Source organism: Cryptomeria japonica, chromosome 9, assembly GCF_030272615.1.
Source record: "Cryptomeria japonica chromosome 9, Sugi_1.0, whole genome shotgun sequence".
In the NCBI taxonomy this organism is placed as follows: domain Eukaryota; kingdom Viridiplantae; phylum Streptophyta; class Pinopsida; order Cupressales; family Cupressaceae; genus Cryptomeria; species Cryptomeria japonica.
In genome coordinates this window covers 139,199,047-139,222,777 of record NC_081413.1, presented here as the reverse complement: position 1 = coordinate 139,222,777, position 23,731 = coordinate 139,199,047, and the positions used below count along the sequence as shown (strand labels likewise).

General features: G+C 37.3%; 1 protein-coding gene across 10 annotated transcripts in view; it reads right to left on the bottom strand.

Moving 5' to 3' along the window:
• Positions 1-23,731, bottom strand: part of LOC131060225 (uncharacterized) — a 332,812-nt gene that overhangs the window by 86,997 nt on the left and 222,084 nt on the right. For all 10 annotated transcript variants that reach the window (XM_059211028.1, XM_059211029.1, XM_057993388.2 and 7 more), the window contains one exon: positions 16,187-16,241. In XM_059211028.1, coding sequence (XP_059067011.1) covers positions 16,187-16,241 — 55 coding nt within the window. The remainder of the gene's footprint in view (positions 1-16,186; positions 16,242-23,731) is intronic.

Here is a 23,731-nt window from a genome sequence, read left to right as displayed (position 1 = left end):
AAAGAAAGGGTGACCCTGTCGACGACGGGGAGTGTGTGCAAGGCACAACACATCCTTCTAGAACCCATAATCTTGACTTAGCCGAAACATCAACGAATGCACCTATCAGCAATTTCAGTGGAACCCAGAATTGTCGGCACTTTCATAGTTCCTGAAATAGTGATAACCCCGAATTTGTTCCTAATGAAGCTGAAACCTCCGACTTGGCATAACTTCACCAATCTTCACCCTTTTTTACCAAATCAAAACTATAGATACCCATTTAGGCCTTCTATGGGATGGAGCTCTCAAATTGCCAAAATTTCATCCTAAAATTCCTCTTGAAGCAAATCACCAAAAACACACCAAAACCAAACTAAAACTGAACAGAATTGAAAATTAGAACCTGAATTTATTTTGGATGGTTCCTATTGCTCAAGCACCCAGATGCTCCTGCATCATTTATTCACACCCAATCCACAATTTATTAATGTGACTAAAATAATATTGTCTATTAAATAAAGTGCTTTCAAAATAATGTCTTTCCCAGTACCTATACATCCATTTCTTCATTTGGTCCTCATAGTATATGCGTTTTTGTCAACTTTAGTATACATTTGAATAGTAGATCTAGTGGCACCTTTCTTGGGGATCATTTATTTACAGTATCACTTTTTGTAGAGAAGATGGCATCTCTGCATTTCTTCACATTTTACTATTCTTTCCTTGGTTAGTTGAATATATTTTACATCCTATAATCCCTTCTTGATTGGCAGGGTCTTTACTAAAAATTTGCATCCACATAATTGCTTTAGTCAAAATTTATTTCCAGTGGCTTTGATTTCTCCCAATGACTATCATCTAATTACCTATTTATGTTTTGAACCATTTGTAAAGCATCTTGCACTCTTCGTTATTGTGGAAGCATAACCAATGCTTTTTTTGGACAACACAAGGGACTGTCAATTATTCTTCCTCTATCTCACCACATTGGTTGATCCTACATTGAAAGATTCTTTATCCTATTAGTCTCCAGGGCCACACTCTATGCATTATTTCTAAGTTTATCCTCTGTCTATGATACCTTGCCAATACTCTATGCTTATTAAATTGCCTACATTGCACCAAATCTCATTTGTCTTTAATCGTTTATCAAGAATTGTACATTCATGTCACTCTTCTTCTTGTGATTCTGGGAGCATTGGTTTCTTCAATTCTTGTACCGTCCACTTGTTCCAACTGGCTGTATTAACACATGTTTACCTCCTTTTTGACATTTTTCAGTTAGAAGGGTGTTCCTTTCTATTATGAGTCTAATCACAAATGGAAAAGGCTCAAAGGACATTCTCCTATTGTATGTCCTTGCATTCAATATTTTAAAAACATTTGTCAAGTGGTCCTATTTTACTTTTCTCTTTATAACATTGTGGTTTTCAATACTGATATGTCATCGCCATCCAATATTTATGTGCAAAAACTTCATATATCATTGTTGCCTCACATCCAACATTATATTAAATATGACTTGGGGATTGATTTCATCTGTTGTCTTTTGTTTGTTTCTTCCTTTTGTATGCAATAGATCTAAGAATTTATTTTCAAATGCAATATCATGGAATTGGCACATAATTAATTTTATCACACCCATTTGTTGCCAAGTACAGTTCCCCAATGTAAAACTACAAAGGTCAGTGATTTCAAAAAACATGTTATAGAAAGTAGCTAGATCTATTACATACATTCATAGATGTAGAATGAATGCAAAAAATTGCATTTTCAATACATAAAATTCAAAGCCCACCACCAAGGGAAGCATAGAAAGACTCTTTGTAGACACCCCCCAAAACCACAGTAAATTTTTTAACTAGGTGTTCATGTATATTTTTATCTTGAGTACCCCAAGTCCCTCTACAATGCCATGTCTAGATTTGTCATATAAGTTTTAGTGAAACCAAGTAACAGAAAATCACCATATAATTTAGGAATTTTTCAAGTTATGATTTGAAATCACCCAACTATTAAATATTTTAGGTTTGTACTTTAAATATTAACTATTGTCCACGAGTTGACATTAACTGGTTAAGATATTGGATTCTCACTGTGGAGACCCAAGTGCAAATCTCCATAGGGGCATTTAATGCGGAATTCTATGTTGTGACTCTTAGAATTCAATAGTTCGCTTCTGATATGGATGTGATTTCTAAATAAACTGCATTCGCCAGTAATGACTCTTAGTCTTCCATAGGAGATTTCTAGTTTGTTAGTCTCTACTAAGTGCTGGCTAGAGCTTCTATTGGTCCCATGTTGATGTGTTAAGGTTTGATCAGATTTAGAGGTTATGGTATTTTGATTTTTCTATATAAGATATTGATCACAAAGTCTTTATAATTTCTTCTTGAATATTAACATATTTATATATATGTCAATTTGCAGAAATTATAATATCAATACTGATGATATAGAGAAGTAAACAAAATAAAGAGATTGTAAAGCAGATCAGAATGGTATATATAATGCTGCTGATGTATGCTTAATCCAACGATTCCAAAATATATATCTTGATGTAACTTGTTCGGCACTTATTGATTACGGTACCTCGCAAGTCATATTGAGTCGGTTTTATATATACAACAGTGTGGAGAAATGTCTCTACGTGAACATAGTCCGCATAGAGACGTGCCTCTATGTAGACATGTCCACAAATTGTTATCGGCTGTTTATTATCAATGACTAACATCAATACACATTGTGATATAATTAAGTTCGATACACATTGCAATATAATTAAGTTCGATGCACATTATCGAACCGTAGTTACATAAAGGCATTACTAATGATACCGGTATCATAGTATGCTGTCATTCATAGCATAGTATGATATCGATATCATTAGTATGGATATCGATACTCAATATCGATGTATGAATTATTATAAACAATGCGATAAGTATTGTCGGCATGATTATTATTATTAAATAGTATGAATGACAGCATGATTTACATCATTAGCAAGATTAAAAAAGGTTATATTTCAATCATGTATATATTTATATATAATATACATGTACAACATTAAATATATATATACATGATAGTTATCTTACTATTATTAATCATGTATTATGATAATCAATAATCATAGTGAAATACAAAGAAAAGATAGTAATTAAATGCTCAAGGCCGATAGGCCACTTATGCATTTGATTTCATCAATAGGAGTAATCCGACCGAAGCTACAAATCATTAACACTCCCTCTTAGCTAAGGAGGATGATTACTACCTGAATAAAACACAATGGATTCATATATGAGTGAGAGAGATATCACCTCAATGTGATATCAAGAGTAATGGCATGTCCACGAATATCAAGTCACATGATATTTGCCATACTCACAATATCCCTTATGATATGTGCATAGGCATTAAGTCACATGCTGCCTATCATAAGGATATCCGCTCATGGTATATCCATGGATATTATGTCACATAATATCCACCATGAAAATATCTTAGTAATATAACTTATTTTGGTTACTCACAACTTAGTTAATATTGCTTAAGAGATATGAATTATCATGACATGTCCACAAATATCAAGTCACATGATATCCATCATGATAGTAAGGTTTAACTATTGTAAATTCGTCACCTTACAATAGTAACCATAAGAACAAGTGTACATCATTGAAAGATCGTCACCTTTCAAGATGTTCACAGGGGCCCACGAAGTCATGTAATCACACACAAGACAAAAGAGTTTACACATTAAACATCTTTTAAATATTAGAACAATAATATTATATTGTTGAGACTCAATCTCAAGAAAATTACATTTTAATCATACCAAGCTTACCTCTAAAGTATTCCACCTTTGTTTTGGAGAGAGGCTTGGTTAGAATGTCTGTTGTTTGTTCATCTGCACTAATATATCTTAGCTGGATAACATTTCTCTCCACCATGTGTCTAACATAATGGTAAGGGATCTCAATGTGCTTTGATCTGTCATGGAACACTGGATTCACTGAAAGCTTTATGCAACTCTGGTTATCACGTCGATGATTGTGGGATCCAAGGATTGTCCAAACAATCCTACACGAAGTTTTCTTAACCATACTGCTTCTCGAGGCCCCATAGATGCTGCAATGTACTCGGCTTCGGTGGAACTCTGTGCAACTGAAGACTGTTTCCTGCTACACCAGGAAATCATGGCTGATCCTAGGCTGAAGCAACACCCTGAAGTACTTTTACGATCAACTACACTTCCAGCCCAATCTGAGTCAGTATATCCATGCAGATTTAGATCTACATTGTCATACTTCAATCCAAGTCCAATTGTGCCTCGCAGGTACCTCAGAATGTGTTTAGCTGCAACTAAATGCAAGTGTTTGGGTTCACACATAAACTGATTGAGTGCATTTGTTGCATAACAAATATCTGATCTAGTGTTGACCAAATACATCAATGACCCAATCATATGTCGATAGAGAGTAGAATCTGCTAACTCTGAGTCTGCAGCTGCTTCTTTTAGCTTATGTAAGTTTGTCTCCATAGGTGTAGACATAGGCTTGCAGTCCATCATCCCGAATCTTTTCAAGATGTCAATAGTATATTTTCTTTGATTTAGGATAATGCAATTACCCTGCTGCCATACTTCTAAACCAAGGAAGTAGTGAAGGAGACCTAAGTCCTTCATATCAAATTCGGATGCAAGATCTTGTTTACACTTGGTGATGAGGTGGTCTTCTCCTGTGATCAGCAAATCATCGACATAAGAATAAGAATTATCATATCACCATTTATTACCTTGAAGTAGAGGTTAGGATCTGCATCATTTTTGGAGAATCCTAACTTGGAGAGGTAATTGTCTATCCTCTCATACCATGCTTGAGGAGCTTGTTTAAGGCCATATAGAGATTTCTTCAATTTGCAAACATGGGAAGCTTTATCATGAACCGCAAATCCTTCTAGTTGTTCTAAGTACACTTCCTCTTCTATAATGCCATTAAGGAAAGCAGTCTTCACATCCATTTGGTGAATCTTCCTTCCTTTTGATGCGGCAATAGCAATCACAAACCTGACAGAGGAGTAGCTATGAGCAACAGGAGCAAATGTTTCTTCATAATCGATTCCTTCCTTTTGTGAGAACCCTCTGGCAACAAATCTTGCTTTATATTTTTCAATGCTTCCATCTGATGCATGTTTGATTTTGAAGAGCCATTTTGAAGAGACAACTGATTTGTCTTTAGATCTAGGTACAATGTCCCAGATATCATTCTTCAGTATGGATTGATATTCTTCTATCATGGCATCTTTCCAAACTTGATGTTGGAGTGCTTCCTCAACACTAGAAGGTTCAGACTTGATGATTTCACTCATAAGAGAAACATAGCTGGAGTATCTATTTGGTCTCTTGCTTTCTCTGAATGTTCCTTTTGGAGCTGCATGATTTTCGGCTTCCTCGATCATTTTTCTAGCCCATAGAGGTCTTTTACGATTTATAGTAGTCTCTGGGTTCATTAACAGGATCCATAGGTTCATTGTAATTATTATCTTCATGTATCTCCCTCTGAATCTCAGACGCGTGATCCTCTTCCATATCTGTAGGAGACTCATCATCAATTTCATTAATGTTTTTTTGATCTGTTGAAAGCAACATCTTCTTCAAATATTACATCCTTGCTTAGTTTAATTAATTTGTGTCCAGGGATATAGATTCTATAGGCTTTAGATGATTCACTGTAGCCAACAAATATTCCCTTTTTCCATGAGGGTTCTAGCTTAGTTCTTTTCTCTTTGGGTATGTGGATGTAAACAGGACAACCAAAGATTCTAAAATGACTTATGTCAAGTTTTATGCCTATAAATGCTTCTTTAGGAGTTTTGTTATTTAGAAGGGAGTGGGGACATCTATTTTGAATGTAAACAGCAGTGCTAGAGGCTTCAGCCCAAAAGGAGGTATGAAGGTTTTGGTCATGCATCATAGCTTTGGTTGCTTCTACAATAGTTCTATTTTTTCTTTCTGCTACCCCATTTTGTTGAGGGTTGTAAGGAACAGTAAACTCCCTCTCAATCCCAACATTATTACAAAAGTTTTGAAGTTATCAGAAATGTATTTCCCCCTATTATTTGACCTTAGAGTTTTGATTCTTTTGCCTGACATATTTTCTACTAGAGCCTTGAATTCCTTAAATCTTACAAGGACTTCATTTGACTCTTTGAAAAATCACTACTGATTCCAAGGTCTATATGTGCGAACAAGCGACTTTAGTGGAATAGCTTCTTCGGTAGTGTATGCTGAAATTTTCAAGGGGGACTTACGTTTGACAAGTATTCTTTTGAACTACTGGACTTAGATGGATTTTAGCAATTTAGGCTCTTCTTTTTTGGGGTTTTCTGGGATTTAGACTTTCAAAAGAAAGGGAAAAAGAGATAGGGTTCAGGAAGGCTAATCTAATCCTACGAATTCTGGAGACGGTATCAACTGGATGCTTTCGAGAAACCAAACCTTGCTTCGCCACACTAGGGACAACTACACAAGGCTGGTGCAATCTTCAATGGGTTGTGCTTATGATCGAGATGTTCGGATGCACAGGGGATGGGCTCAGACTAACTTTGCAAAGTAGAATGGAAATCATCCATTTACCAAAAGTATGAGCGGAAATCCACCATCAATTGATACTTATCAAATCCTTCATTCAAATTAACAACAACGAAAGCAAAGCTAAATTATTTCTAACTAAGTGTTGAGGCAATTGAAACCATGCAAATCATTCAAATAATAGAGATTACAAAGCAGCGCACATGCAATATATTATCTGGAAATGACCTTAAGCAACAATACATCAAAAACCTCACCCTTTTCAAATGAGGGGAGGCAACCTTATATAGTTTCTCAAAAATAACTGAATGGCCGAGATCAAATAGTGATCAAGGGCCAAGATTGAAAGTCCTAAACCCTAATTAGGGTTTCCCAAAATATTATCAGTTCAAGCAAATGAAAGAGTGACAAGTGGCGCAGCTGCTAATTTTATTGAGGTGAGTGGCCACTTTCCTCTTTCAGAGATTCAACGTATCTGGACACCACGAGCTTAACCTCCTCTATGGTGACACTTGGCAAACCGCCAATTTGGAAATCGACGAGATCCACATCGTCGGCGCACGTAGCAAGGATGCCTTCCCACTCCAATGCCTGGGTGAGGAAGTTGTCATTGATGGAGAGGAAGTTTGCAATCTTAGAAAGATCACCTTTGTCAATCATCCCTGAATCTCGGAAGACGCTTGTCTGAATCCTGGCTCTCAGGTTCTCTGCTTGTAAATGCTTCTCCCTTAGGCTTTCCTTCTACCAGATCTCTGACGCCACCCGGAATACCTTGCCCAGGATCTCTCTAACCCTTGCCTCTGTCTCAAAACACTTGGTCTCGGATTTCTTCAGGACTTCAATCCGAGTGACCAGAGTATAGTACCACGTGTCAAAGTCGTACCTGTCTCCTGTCTGTATGATGCCTGCATCCACTAAGCTCTTCTTTGACATGCCTCGGATAACCTTTAGGTGAGGGAGTATTTCATTCTGAATTTCATCCACTTCTTCCCAATTCAATGATAGATCCTGGATACGATCAATCAACAAAGAAGTTGCTTCATGCGCTGATACTAAGTTTTCTACCAGGGTGTCAGCACGTATCACAGCATTTGAAATCCACTCCTTTTCTTGAGTGTACGATCCCTTCATCTCATCATAGTCCTTCATTGATCCCTGCTGAAGAGGCTGTGGTGGAGTAGCTGGGACTTCATGGTTGAGCGGGCTGGTAAGATGGAGAACATACTTCCTCCACTGCTGGTTCTCTTCTTCCACTTTCTTTCTCTTTTCTTTCTCATGAGCCAGCCTTGTCTTTAGAACATTACAGGAGTCATCAAAATATTGGACCTCCTAGTCCAAGGTAGGCTTACCCATCTCTATGGTGGTGATCTTGTAGTCATCTACGGTGACATTGTCCCTAGTCTTCCCTTCTTTGGGCACTGCTATCTGGACTGTCCTGAATCCGGCACTGTCTCTCTGAATCAGGGAGAACTTCCTGGCTGGTTTGGGCGGTTTAGCTGCGGCGAGCTCATTCACCTTCTCCAGGAATGTTGCGGTAGCCTCCTGGGTTGAGTGGACTTCCTTGGGAACCTTGGCCTTTATTCTTGCTCTCAGCCAATCAGGAATGGTTGATTGTTCTAGAGTATTCCAATCAAACTCATCATCTGCTTCTCCTGGGTTCGCTGGTATGCCATCCAAGAAAATTATAGGGGCTTCATCCTGCCCCCTATCTAGAGTTCGGAAGACCTTCTCCATCACCTCCTCAACTGGCCGAGAAAGCACTCTTATTTCATCATCACTCACATAGATATTTATCTCTTGTTCCCCAATTGTACTCTGATCAGGCGCAATGGAAGCAGCACTTAAGATGGAGTGACTTTCGCTAGATTCTCTTCTCTGACCTACAGCCCTTTTCCCTGTGCACTTTGTGGAGCTTCCACCCAACTCCTTTCTCTTTCGAGATCCAACACTTTCCGGATTCCGAGCATCACCAGCGGAGGTACAAGGTTGGACGTACAGAGTATCATCCACTCCCATTAATTCATAAGTTAGAACCATACCTTTGGCCTTCAACTGTTTTGTCTTTCCAAATGCCCACCACCTTGAGTATTCAACCACTGACGACATGAGGTCTGCTAGATCTGATTTTTCTCCCTCTGTCCAATCTATCAAGATTAAAGGTTCATTCTTCATCTTCTCAAAACCCGGCTGCTGAAGTTCTAGGCTTTCTTCCACCTGATCGGCAACTTTGAACACTTTCGTTCCTCTCACCATACTTAGAGGAATTCTTGACCAGAACCTCTTCCGGATCTCGAAACTATCGACTGCATTAGCCCACTAGTCTTCCAGATCTAGTCTGTGCTCAAACGTTGTCCCTTCGATCTTCTTTATCCTCTGGAATGGATCGAAATCTTTTCTTGCCTTGTATTGGTAAAAGGGATACCAGGCCAGTTCTTTCTCAGCGGTAGCTGCAACTTGTGATGATGGACATGTTTCCAGCCCATTACCAATTGTAAGTGAGGATGTGCCTGCCTTCTTCTACTTATCCCTTTGAATCACTATATACTCCTCCAATTGTCTCACAACCTCAAGCAACACCACTCGGTTGGTAGGGTAAGCTAGAAGCTTGTATGGAGGACCAGAGAATCCCTGAATTCGAAGGTAAGTGAACTTTGGATATTGGATGTACCAACACCCGAACCGACCAATAAAGTCCATAGACTCTTGAGAGAGCCTCTGGTGCAAGCCACCTTGAAGGGTCCAAGTAATGTGCATCAGGAAGGCATCATTCACCCCCTTGAAATGGAACTTTTCCTCCATATGGAGCTGGGGATAGCAATCATATACCGGGAATTGGTTCTCCTTGTTCCCAACTTCTCCTCTACAAGTGAGGCCTCTGTACCTGTAGGTCCTGGCTAAAGAATAGAACAAGTAAGAACTCATGAAGAAAGTCCTGTTTGCCTCCAGATTCCTTAGCTGGCTGTCTAAACTGTCGCTGATCATACGGGCCCAGTCTATCATTTTTACTCCGTTGATTATTTCATTAATGAAATAATACATCCAGGGTTCGAATAGAGCTCCCTGAGGATTTCCTATTATTCTATTGAGCAAGACGATCATGTCCCCAATGTCCTCTTTGAAGTATGCTCGTACTAGGCTCTTTCTCTGGAGTTTAGAGGCGCCCTTCCTCGGCTTGTCTAACCAGGAATGATTAACTATGGCATCATATTCTTCCAGGTGATCATGGTACAGGCTGTCAACCTCATCCTTGGTCATATATACTGTGTTGTGGTACTCAGGGATCCTGAAGGCCTCTCTGATGGCCTCATCGCTGACATTTGCCAACACTCTTCCATCAAGTGCAACAATATCCTTACTGATGGGGTTGTAGTGTTTGGCACATTCAACTACTAGTTCATTGCACTGCATGGTGGGGAGGAAGCCGGCAACGTGCACGATACCACTCTTCATCATTTTCCGCCCAATGGTGGTAGGCACAAGGTTGTCCAGACCAAACATTCGCTTCTTAAACTCCCTCAGATTGATGTGTTCGAGGTTGGTGTCGCTGATGTTCTTCCACTTGGAAGTCATCCTTGACTCTAGAGGAGCATCTTTATCTACCTGGAACTTCATGGCGCTCAAGACCTACAGATGAATGATAAAAAACTTTAAGTTAGAAAAAATTCTGTAGAATTTCAAAAAAAATAACGGGGCCGCGGAATGGCTAAGTGTTGGAAAATTTTCATTTTCTCACTCTCATTACTTAGCCACAAAAGTTGAATTTTCACCTCCAGACCCTTAGCCTTGAAGCTGGTTGAAGTCACTATCAAGTGTTTGAAACTTTCAAAAATTTTCATACTTAGCCAAAAAAATTGAATTTTCACCTCCAGACCCTCAGCCTTGAAGCTAAAGTCACTATCAAGTGTTTGAAACTTTCGAAAATTTTCATACTTAGCCAAAAAAATTGAATTTTCTTTCTCCAAAATCATTTATTAAATTCTAGAAAAATATTCAGAAAATTCACAATTTTAATTTTACCTCTGACTTGGCTAGACTTTTCTCCAAAATATTGAGAAAATTCAGAAAAGATGCCTTTCTCCAGAAATCTGTAAGCCTTCTACCAAAATATTTATCCGACTTCCAGCAGATGATCTTCAAACTGACATACTTTACTAAGCTCTCCTTAGTAATTTTGAACTTCTTGGTGTAATAATGAATTTGATAATGAAGTATTTGTAGACAAGTTTTAAGAAAACCCCTAAAATCATCAAACTCATACTTCTAATTCTAAAAAAAACTTTCCATTTTGATTTAAGTTTGAAGATATTCATTAATCCTCCAATATTCACTTTCAAAAAAACTTTCCATTTTGAATTAATATCTCAATAAATTTTTAATATTCCCTCAATATTCTCAAAAAAAACATTCCATTTTGGATTTATTTTGAGGAATTTTTTTTTGTTTAGATATTTCTTCATTTTGGATTTAATTTTGAAATCTCTGTGGATTTTGTGACATCATGTTGACTTTGTTTGACCTTCCATGTGTAGGTTGATTTTTTTGAATTTTATTTCCATCTTTTTCAAATTTTGGCGAATTTAGCCAACCTCTCCAAGGTATGGCGGACTTTGTCTAGAACTCCTTCGTGGCCTCTATTAACGTGAAAAAATTTAACTAAGGCATTGGGGCGGACTTTGATGTTGACTCCTCCATGGCCTCCTTTACCTTGGCGGACTTTGTAGTAGGCACCTTCCTACCTTGCTCTCTTACTTTGGCGGACTTGGGAGAGGGCTCCTACATGACCTCCATCTTGGGTGGACTTTGGTGGCAGCTCCCATCTTGGGCGGACTTTGGTGGTCTCTCAACTTGGGCGGACTTCTATCATCTCTCCCACCTTGGGAGGACTTTGGAGACACCTCCTCATGACTTCTTCAACTTTGGGCGGACTTCAACCTTAGCCCCTTCATGGTCTCCTTCTCCCTTGGGCGGACTTCAAGCTTAGCTCCTTCATGTCTTCTTCATGGCTGGGCGGAATTTGAAGTTGCCTCTTGATGGTCTCTTCATGGCTGGGCGGACTTTGGAGTAGGCACCTTCCTTGGCGGACTTTGGCTTGAACTCTTCATGGCCCCTTCAACCCATGGTGGACTTTCACCTTAGCACCCATGTGACCTCTATAGACTTGTGGCGGACTTTGGAGGTTGCTCCCAACTTGGCAAGCTTGGGCGGACTTCTGGCAAGGTTTCTACATGACTATGGCGGACTTTGGTGTCTTCTCCATCTTGGGCGGACTTCTAGTGCTTCTCCTCATTGGGCGGACTTTGGACTACACTCCCACCTTGAGCGGACTTCAACCTTAGCACCCATGTGACCTCTCCAACCTTGAGCGGACTTCAACCTTAGCACCCATGTGACCTCTCCAACCTTGGGTGGACTTTACCTTGGCCTCTTCATGGTCTCTTCATGGCTGGGCAAACTTTGGAGTTACCTCCTTAATGGCCTCTTCATGGCTAGGCGGACTTTGGAGTAGGCACCTTCCTTGGCGGACTTTGGCTTGGACTCTTTTGTGGCCCCTTCAAACTTGGGCGAACTTTACCTTAGCCCCCACATAGCCTCTTCAGCCTTGGGCGGACTTTGGACTTGCCTCCTTCATGGTCTCCTTCTGGCTAGGCGGACTTTACCTTGGCCTCTTCATGGTCTCTTCATGGCTGGGCGGACTTTGACCCTTGCACCCACATGATCTCCTAAGGTGGGGCGGACTTCAAGCCTTGCTCCTCCATGGTCTCCTTAGGTGGGGCGGACTTTGGAGGTTGCTCCCTCATGGCCCCTCTTATGCCTTGGGCGGACTTCAACCCTTGCTCCTCCTTGGTCTCCTAAGCCTTGGGCGGACTTTAACCCATGCTCTTCCATGACCTCTTTAGGTGGGGCGGACTTCAGGCAAGGCATCCACACAGCCTCTTAAGGCATGGCGGACTTCATGCAAAGCTCCTTCGTGGCCTCTTCAACCTTCGTGATGGGGTTTGAACCTGTAAAAACACTTCAAAACCCTTGTTAGCCAGACTTGGAAGAATTTTCAAAGAAATTTCAAAATTTCACAATTGAATCTAATTTAATCGGATTAACATGAAATTTGAAATCTGTGCTTAGGTGGATCATTTGAAAAAGCAAAAAGCCTAAAATCTAGGGATTTCATCTTTTTAGGTCAAAACTTGGAATTTTCGAGATCTGGTCGAAGCTGGTCGATGGTGCAAGTGTAAACCCTAGGTTTGCATCCCGGAAAAAGCAAAAAGCCTAAAATCTAAGGATTCAGCTTTTTTAGGTCAAAACTTGGAATTTTCGAATTCCGGTCGAAGCTGGTCAGTGGTGCAAGTGTAAACCCTAGGTTTGCATCCCGAAAAAGCAATAAGAAGACATCCCTAAAAAATAGGAAAAACTTTCTAAAAATAGCCATACCGGGGATCGGGCTAAAAATGCCAAAAACGAAACTTCCTAAAAAATAGGAAAAAGCAAAAAAGCAAACTTTCTAAAAATAGAAAGTTGTCCAAAATTGTCCAAATCAATTGCGATCTTCATCCTTTGGCCTCTCTAAGCACTCTGGTGGTGTTCACACTTTGGAATCACATAACTTGCAAAAACTAACTTTCAATCGTCAGGGCCTGAAATGCTCTGAACTGGACAAGGCTTGGTGAAACTGCAGCAAAAGGTCACAGGACACTAACAAAATCCTAGAAAGCAGCAAAAGAGAGGGTCCCCATTTGCAATGGGGCGATGTGTGGAAAAGGTCACAACAAGTAGTCATCTACAAAAATAACATAGTACAAGAATCCTCCTAATGGGGTTACTAACATAGGTCCACATAAATCTATATGAATGAGATACATTTTTACACTTACTTTCACTACTATGGAAGATGCCCTTTTTATTCTTCCCTAAGGCGCACCCTTTGCAAGTTCCTTCATGATCTTGTTTTAGTTTAGGTAAACCTGTCACAATTTTCACTATGGAAGACAATGCTCGAAAGTGTAGGTGCCCTAATCTTCTATGCCATATTTCACTTGTAGTAGAAGATTCATGAATTAAGGCTTGAGAAGGAGGAGTGCAAAGCTTGTATAGGCATCCATGTCAAATTCCTATGGTGTGAGCTTTCTTTATATTTGAGTTCTTAGGCCATGGTAGAACTTTACCATCCATGTAGGTAATTCGGTATCCTTTGTCTTCAAGAGCTGAAATGGAAACCAAATTTCGCTCAATACCTGGTACAAATAATATGCCTGTCAATTGAAGAGAGATTACAGAATTTAGTTGAATAGTGCAGGTTCCGATTCCTTTTACAGGGTAGTTGGAGTCATCCCCAATGGTGACTTCTTCATTTGTATTTTCCACTAGACTGTCAAGATGTTCTTTGAATCCTGTTATATGACGAGATGCTCCATTGTCTATGACCCAAGTATTAAGGCTGGTAGATACTTGGCTTGAAAGGGCTGAATAGAATACAAGTCTTTCAGAGTCCTTATCCGAGCTAGCCTTACTAGCCTCACCTAGGGAGGCTTGTGGCTTAGGCCTATCCGGACACTTCATTGCAAAGTGACCATATTTGTCACATCTATAACATTGCACTTTAGACATGTCCCTTCTTTTCTTGAATGAGCATTTTGCATGGAAGTCCTTCCCTTTCCTTCATTTGGTGTTGCCTTTCTTCCCTTTCTTGTGAGAATTTGAATTTAGGACTTGAATCTCTTCATTAGAGGTATTTACACCAATTCCTCTAGTGATCAGCCTTGACTCTTCTTGAATGCAGTCGGTTTTTAAACGATCAAACTTAGGAAGTTTAGATTGAGCACTTATCCCTTGTATGATTCCTTCCCAAGATGTAGGGAGTCCGTTAAGGGCCAGCATTGTTAACTCCTTGCTCTCAATTGTGTTTCCAATGGTGGACAGCTGATCTCTTAATTCTATTATCCTCATGTAGTAAGATGTGATGGTTTCTCCCTTGTTCATTTTGACATGGTGGAGTTGCTGTTTTAAAGCCAGAGCCCTGCTAGTATTATTTATTTCATATATGTTCTCTAGAGTTATGAACATTTGATATGTTGTATCTGGTTTCGATATGATTGGAACTATATGATCCCTCACTGCATCCACTAGTATCTTCATAGCTTTGTTGTTGTTCTTTGTCCATATAAGTTTCTCATCATCTTCCTCAGGTATAGGTATTGCCTTCTTCACAAATGTATTCAAATCATGTTCTTTTAGTGCAAGCATGATTCTAAATTTCCAAGATACAAAATTTGCAGCTCCTTCAAGTCGGTCCTCAAATCTAACACCATTCACCATTTTGTTTAATATAAAATTTTAGAGAGTTTAATGGTGGTTAGATTGCCTCTTTTTATCAATCTAATTAGATCTTTCGTTATGCTAGCTCTGATACCATGTTAAGGTTTGATCAGATTTAGAGGTTACGGTATTTTAATTTTTCTATATAAGATATTGATCACAAAGTCTTTATAGTTTCTTCTTGAATATTAACATATATATATATGTCAATTTGTAGAAATTATAATATCAATACAGATGATATGGAGAAGTAAACAATATAAAGAGATTGTAATGCCGATCAGAATGGTATATATAATGCTGTTGATGTATGCTTAAACCAACGATTCCAAAATATATATTTTGCTGTAACTTGTTCGGAACTTATTGATTACGGTTACCTCACAAATCATATTGAATAGGTTTTATATATACAACAGCGTGGAGACATGTCTCCATAGGGACATGTCTCTACGTGAACATAGTCTGCGTAAAGACATGCTTCTACGTAGACATGTCCACGAATTGTTATCGGCTCTTTATTATCGATGACTAACATCGACACACATTGTGATATAATTAAGTTCGATACACATTGCAATATAATTAAGTTCGATACACATTATCAACCGTAATTACATCAAGGCATTACTAATGTTATCAGTATCAGAGTATGCTGTCATTCATAGCATAGTATGATATCGATATCATTAGTATGGATTGTCAGCATGATTATTATTATAAAATAGTATGAATAACAGCATGATTTACATCATTAGCAAGATTAACAATGGTTATATTTCAATCATGTATATATGTATATATGTATATATGTATATATAATATACATGTACAATATTAAATATATATATATATATACACGATAGTTATCTTACTATTATTAATCATGTATTATGATAATCAATAATCATAGTGAATTACAAAGAAAAGATAGTAATCAAATGCTCAAGGCCAATAGGCCACTTATGCATTTGATTTCATCAATAGGAATAATCCAACCAAAGCTACAAATCATTAACATGATGCTCGTATGAGCAAAATATTTGTAAACGATATTCAATATACTAAAAATAAAAGAATATAAAAAATATTAACTATCTCCAACAAGGATGGTTTTAACACCGACCCAAAGTTCATACACAATATTTTATTCACGGTATTAATCCCCTTGGATGTATGCAGCAAATCTGACAATGTGAGAGAGAATTAACTAAAATTTTCAAAAATAATAAAACGGCAATAAAACATTGATAAAAGAAACAAAAATATACAAAAAACATAAGTGTAAGCAAAACTTACATTCATAAGCTTCACGGACCATCTTATAGCTGACAAATCCCGAAAATAATGTCACCTGCAATGCCAAATGCACAAGACAATTAATAGAAAATAGAGAAAAACACGATGTACAAACAAAAATAATTTGATAAGAATATCAGTCTAAAGAATAATGTTGTCATGTCCCCTCCCTGATCATTATATATAGCATAATGAAACACTAGTTATTATTATTTAATAGAATAATTACCAATGAATGATTATTCAAAATTTATTTATTTATTAAATATTACTACTTAATTAATATTTATTACTAATAACATTCTTCGAATATTCAAATAAAGATAAATCAATATTATTATATTATAAATTATAAACATACTTTCCATATTCTTAATTGTGAACACAATTTATATATTTAAAATAATAAATATATAATTTATATACTTATGAAAGACAGAATTAATCCATAATAACAATATATTACATAAACAACAACTAAATAAAATAGTATCAATGTATAAGCCAACATACTTAGAAAGCGAACGAACTCAAGGATGTGGTTGGTAGCAAGGTTGAAATGCAGCGACTTTCCTATGAAAATAATGACAAAGTATTTAGCGGACATTACAAAGCTGCCAGTCAGGGATTGCAACCCAAATCAATTAAAACACAGATATCTCCTAACAGACTCCGCTAAAAGAAGACATCAAGCATTATATACAGATCGGTATAGACATCAAGTAAGAAACATGAAATCAATAACCTTCCCTGGAATAAGATGATCGATTTCCGTTGAAATACCATGTCAGTGATCAATAACCATACCGATCAATATTATCGATTATTGATAAAGTGATAATAAGAAACCCGTATCAAATCCTGAACAAGTTTTGATTCCATCAATCAAAGAATCATTAAGAAACATAAGATTATGCCTAACTAAATAATGTAACCTATCAATAATGAATGGATACGTGTGAAGGAAGAGATCTTTCAAGAAAAACCAAACAAGGTGACTATTGGATTTGTAAGCTATAAGACGTCAATCAAAATCATTTAATTGAAGAGGACGGGGGAATCATCTTTCCTAAGTATTCCAGGGAAATCTGCTCTACGGTGAGTGATTGCCATTGGCATTGTTAGTTGCATATAAAAAAGGAAAGAAAGAGAGATAATATTGGCAACATCGAATAGATTGGGAATTATTATATATGGTCTGTGCATCGATCAGATCAGAACTGAACTATTATTAAGTTACAGGCAGTAACATCCTTGTCCTTAGTGGTATGTATAGGGACATGCTTAGTATGTATAATATAGAAGACTGCTGATGTGCTATGTAGAATTTAATAATATTATGAATATTAATAATGACATAATAATTATAACTTACTGCAATACGGGTGACTGCTCTGCAGTAATATATATATTAATAATATCTGAGAATAGATAAAGGTATATGAATATATAAAAATAAATATATATCTATATAATTATATATATACATATATAGAAATAGTGCTTTGATCGGAACAAATAAATCTAAGACTATAAAGCAGATTGAATTATCAATCCAATATCAAGAAAAAAGATTGTTATCATCGATTTGATTCATGTTAAGAGGGTTTTGACTCCTAATCAATGTAGTTTAAGTCATAAGTATATTGAAATAGATTAATTATGGTTAAAAACAAGCCTAAACCTAGTAGGGGACATTACAAATGTTTCAACATAGTTTGACTTTTATTTCTATGATCTAATGAGGACTTTCTAGTCAAACATTGGAAAGGCATTTGCAAACAAGATAACAATCAACTCATAGAAATGTAATGACATTTTTCATCTATTTCTTTCCTTTCTTTACTTTCAGAGTTTCTTTGTTTGTTACACCTAGATATGTTTTAGGAACACTTAAACCAAGCTTCCCAGACCAAAAGAAAAGAAAGAAAGGGGCCAAGATTGTGATGTCCCCTTCTAATTAGTCATCAGTATCCAGTAGATTAGCCTATAATTCTGACCCTCGTAGGCTAATGAGTGTGGACAGAGGGTCTCTTTCATTTGGTATCTACTCCAGGATTCAGTATGCTTTGGTTTGGCATCATTTGGACTTCATTTGCTATACTTACTATTTATAGTAAGTCGGAAGTTGATCAAGAATGACCTTTCTATTTTTAGAAAGAGCATATGGTCACATTGGAAAAAGTAGGATGGACTCCCGTTTCAAATGACATATCAAAATGTTAAGTATTTTGAGAGTTATTAATATTTTAGTGGCCAAATTAATATTAAATCATTAAATGGCTTATTATAAAGTCATAATTTAACTTTAGAATTTCACTTAAAGTTGAGGGTCGAGTCATCATTGGAAGGGGCCAATTATTCAATTAATTTATGGAAGCCTAAGCTAAGGTATTCATTAAAGTATTGAAGTAAATGAAATGTTTCATTTAAATGCCTTTTTGGAGAAGTTCGAACTTCTCTTGGAACTATATAAACCATGGAATGAGAAGTTCGATTCATTATGTTTGATGATTATTTTTCTTGAATATTGTGAGCTTTGGAGTTTGTGGAGAGACAAGGGTTTCCTGCAGATTTTCAAAGATTTAGACATTGGAGAACATGCATTCTTCATTGTTGGAGCTGCCTGAGGTTGTGAAATACCAGCTAAGGATAGCTTATAGGATTGGCTTCACCCAGAAGTCATCATTGTGCAGATTGGAGACATATTCACAGAGTTTTTCATCTCTTCTTGGATCAGAATATTCGAGGTTTTGAATGTTGTGATTAAGGAGGACTCTTGGCTTCATCTCAAGATTGTACGGCTTGACTTTCAAACCCCATAGCTGCAGCAAAGGAGCGGTTAGCAACTTAGCATAAAGGTGCGATTTTCATTGTGGTGGCTTTTAAAATTGTAAGAGATTGAGGAAGGAGGCGGCCAGCAGTATAGAAGACTTGGACATCAAGAGCAAAGTGTTAGCCCATTCCATTGTGAGAGAAATCGATCCAAGAGGGGTTGCTTTTTACCAGGAGAAAATAAAAGAATTCAAGACTTCACAAATCGGGTATGCATGCATATACAAAGCCTACAAAAATTAATGATGGATATAGTTAATGATTTCTGCCATTGATGTTTTCATTATCAGCTTAGTCTCCATTTCCAGAAATTTCTTATGTTATTATTCGTGTAAATGTAAATAGACTGTGATGACTTTTAGAACAATAAGAATTCTAAGACAAAGAATTTATACTGTTAGTATTTGAATTAAAGAAATATAAACTGATTTTATTTGTCTTATCAGTTTGCCTCTACAAATACGAAAACCAAGCAATTATATCTTCTACATTCACCACGTGTATCGTCTGACGTTATTTCTTATTCAACGAGGGTGGCGGATATATATTACTTGTCTTCATTGGATCGTGCCTCCACAGGGGGTCACGACCCTATGTGGAACCACGTCGTCTGACGTTATTTCTTATTCAACGAGGGTGGCGGATATATATTACTTGTCTTCATTGGATCGTGCCTCCACAGGGGGTCACGATCCTATGTGAAACCACGTGGTTCCACATAGGGTCGTGACCCCTGTGTGGAGCCACGATCCTTCTACACCGGCGGGATTACTTAACCAAACATAACAATAACAAACTAATGTGTTAGTTTAACACTCACATAAATCTCAATTAAATTGCAAGTATATCAAATCGAATTTTTGGGCGTTAATAACCAGATTAGTTACGACTAAGACTAATTTTAGCACTCCCTCTTAGTCTTAGGAGTATAGACCTAAAACTTAATTTAACTCCACACTAATCTCATGATAATTACATCACCTAGGTGTGAAGAATCAGCCTGTGATTCTAAGGATATACTCACTTTGATATCCATGTTTTAAGTATCAGCCTATGATACTAAGGATATACTCACTTTGATATCCCTGTTTAAGTATCAGCCTATGATACTAAGGATATACTCACTTTGATATCCCTGTTATAAGTATCAGCCTGTCATACTAAGGCTATACTCACTTTGATATCTCTGTTATAGTATGTGCACTGACATTAATCTGCTTACATAATGTCTACTATAACTTATCATATTACTGATTTTCAAATTGTCTGATTTTCAGTTTATATGATCTTCCAAACATTTATAAGATCGTCACCTTACAATGTTAAAATACAAGTGTTCATTAACTAAAGAATCGTCATCCTTTAGGAATGAACACAGGGAAAGGTTACATACTTCATATACTCAAATATATGACCAAGAAGTTTACATAATTTTAGACATCAATTACATTTTAACCATACCAAGGTACCTCCTGAAGTGATCAATTTTCACTCTTGCTAGGGGTTTGGTGAGAATGTCAGCTGTCTGATCTCCTGTATTGACATATTCCAGTCTTATTACCTTTCTCTCTATCATGTCTCTTACATAGTGATATGGGATCTCAATGTGCTTGGATCTATCATGGAAAACTAGATTCACTGAAAGTTTAATGCAGCTCTGATTGTCACAATGAATGATAGTAGGCTTCAGACTTTCACCAAACAGTCCTACTATCAATTTCCTCAACCATACGGCTTCCTTAGCTGCCATGGATGCAGCTATATATTCAGCTTCTGTGGAGCTCTAAACTACGGATGATTGTTTTCTGCAGATCCAAGATACCAAAGCTGATCCTAAGCTGAAACAGCATCCTGAAGTGCTCTTCCTGTCTATCACGCTTCCAGCCCAGTCTGAATCCGAGTATCCATGTAGGTTCAATGCACTGTGTTCATAATGCAGTCCATAGTCCAAGGTACCTTGTAGATCTCTCAATATATACTTTACTGCAACCAAATGTATTTCTTTGGGTTTAACCATGTGTTGGCTAACTGCATTTACTGCATAACATATATCAGGTCTGGTATTGACTAGGTACATTAATGATCCAATAATCTGTCTGTATAATGTTGGATCTGCAAATTTGGAATCTGCTATAGCTTCTTTTAGTTTATGTAGGTTTGTTTCCATAGGAGATGACATTGGCTTACAATTCATCATTCCAAATCTCTTCAGAATGTCAATGGTGTATTTACCTTGATTTAGATAAATACCATCTGGTTTTTGCCATACTTCTAATCCAAGGAAATAATGGAGTAGACCTAAATCCTTCATCTCAAACTCTGAAGCTAGTTCCTGTTTGCATTTTGCAATGAGATGATCTTCGCCTGTAATTAATAAGTCATCTACATATAGTATGAGTATCAACATTTCACCTTTGATTATTTTCAAATACAAATTTGGATCAGCAATGTTTTTAGAGAAACCTATCTCTAATAAGTAACTGTCAATTCTTTCGTACCATGCTCTGGGAGCTTGTTTTAATCCATATAGTGCTTTCTCTAACTTGCATACATCTGTTTTAGCATTATTTACCTCAAATCCCTCAGGTTGCTCTAGATATACTTCTTCTTCAATTGTTCCATTCAAAAATGCAGTTTTTACATCCATTTGATGAACTTTCCATCCTTTAGATGCTGCTATAGCCAGGATTGTTCTGACAGAAGTGTATCATGCAACAGGTGCAAATGTTTCTTCATAGTCAATTCCTTCCTTCTGTGAGAAGCCTCGAGCAACAAATCTTGCCTTATGTTTTTCTATACTGCCATCAGCAGCATGCTTAATTTTAAAGAGCCATTTAGAAGATACAACTGATTTTCCTTTAGGTCTAAGCACAATTTTCCACACATCATTCTTTAAGATAGATTGATATTCTTCTATCATCGCATCCTTCCATACTTGTTGTTTAAGAGCCTCTCCAGCACTTGAAGGTTCAGCATTTATGAGGTCTGTCATTAGAGTAACATAGCTAGAGAACTTTGAAGGTCTTTTGCTTTCTCTAACTGTTCCTCTAGGTGCTGCAAAGGATTTTGCTTCCTGTACTGTTTTAGTGGCCCATAGTGGTCTCTTCCTAGGATTATCTGTTGTAGTGTTCTCAAGTTCCAAGGTGATATCCTCAGGATGCTCCCTCTGAGTTTCAGAAAGAGAATCTTCTTCCAAATTAATGGAATTAGTTGGGATTTCAGGTGTGATGGAACTCCTTGTTTTGTTAATAGCTATATCTTCCTCAAATATGACATCTCTGCTTAATTCTATTTGTCTTTGACCAGGGATGAATATTCGGTAGGCTTTAGATGTTTCACTATATCCTACAAAAATCCCTTTCTATCCAGTAGGTTCTAAATTAGTTCTTTTCTCCTTAGGTACATGAATATAAACAGGACATCCAAATATTTTGAAATGGCTAATATCAGGTTTAATTCCAGTAAAGACTTCTTCAGGAGTTTTGTCACCAATATGAGAGTGAGGACATCTGTTTTGAATGTATACAGCAGTATTAGTGGCTTCTCCCCAAAGTGCAGTTTCTAGGTTTTGATCTAACAACATAGCCCTTGCCGCTTCTACTATTGTTCTATTTTTTCTTTCAGCAACTCCGTTTTGTTGAGGATTGTAGGGTACAATGAACTCCCTCTTAATCCCAGCATCTTTGCAAAACTCTTTAAATACTTCTTATGTGTATTCCCGACCATTGTCAGTCCTAAGAGTTTTGATTTTCCTACCAGAGTAATTTTCTGTGATAGATTTGAACTCTTTAAATTTCCTAAGAATATCTTCAGATTCTTTACTTTTAAGGAAATAAATCCAAGTTTTCCTAGAAAAATCATCTACAAAGATTACATAGTATAATGTGTTTCCTAGTGATGGTTCAGACATAGGCCCACATAAGTCAGAGTGAACTAGTTCTAGTACTCCTTTAGTTTTTCTAGAACTGCAGGGAAAAGAGCTTTTAGTGTTTTTCCCTAGTGCACATCCTTTACAAACATCTGAATGAATTGGCTTTAGTTTAGGTAGTCCTGTGACTAATTTCTCCATAGAGGGTAGAGCACGAAAATGTAAGTGCCCTAGTCTTCTATGCCAAATTTCCGCTTGATCTATGACTTCATGAAGTAAGGTTTCATTTGGCTCATTACACAATTCATATAGGTGTCCTTGTCTGTAACCAATCACTTGTGCTCTTTTGAAGGTGGATGTTTTTGGCCATGCCATTACCTTTCCTTCTATGAATGAGACTCTATATCCGTCATCCTCAAGTGCAGAGATAGAGACTAAGTTCCTTTTGATGCCTGGTACAAATAGTACCCCGGTGAGTTGGATTGAGATTCCAGACTTCAGTCTGTTTGTACATGTCCCGACACCTTTTACAGGATGTGCAGAGTCATCCCCTATTGTTACCTCTTCATTTGATCCCTCTTCCATTGAGTCTAGTAATTCTCTGAATCCGGTGACATGTCTTGACAATCCACTGTCTATCACCCAAGTGTTAGACTTGTTTGAAGCTTGACTTGATAGTGCTGAATATAATACAAACTTCTCAGATTCAAGTTCTGTGTTCCTCTCTACTTTGGCGAATGATGCTTGCTGTTTTACTTTATCAGGACAATTAAATGACATGTGTCCGTACTAATCACATCTATGACATTGGATTTTTGACATATCTTTCTTATAAAAGCTTT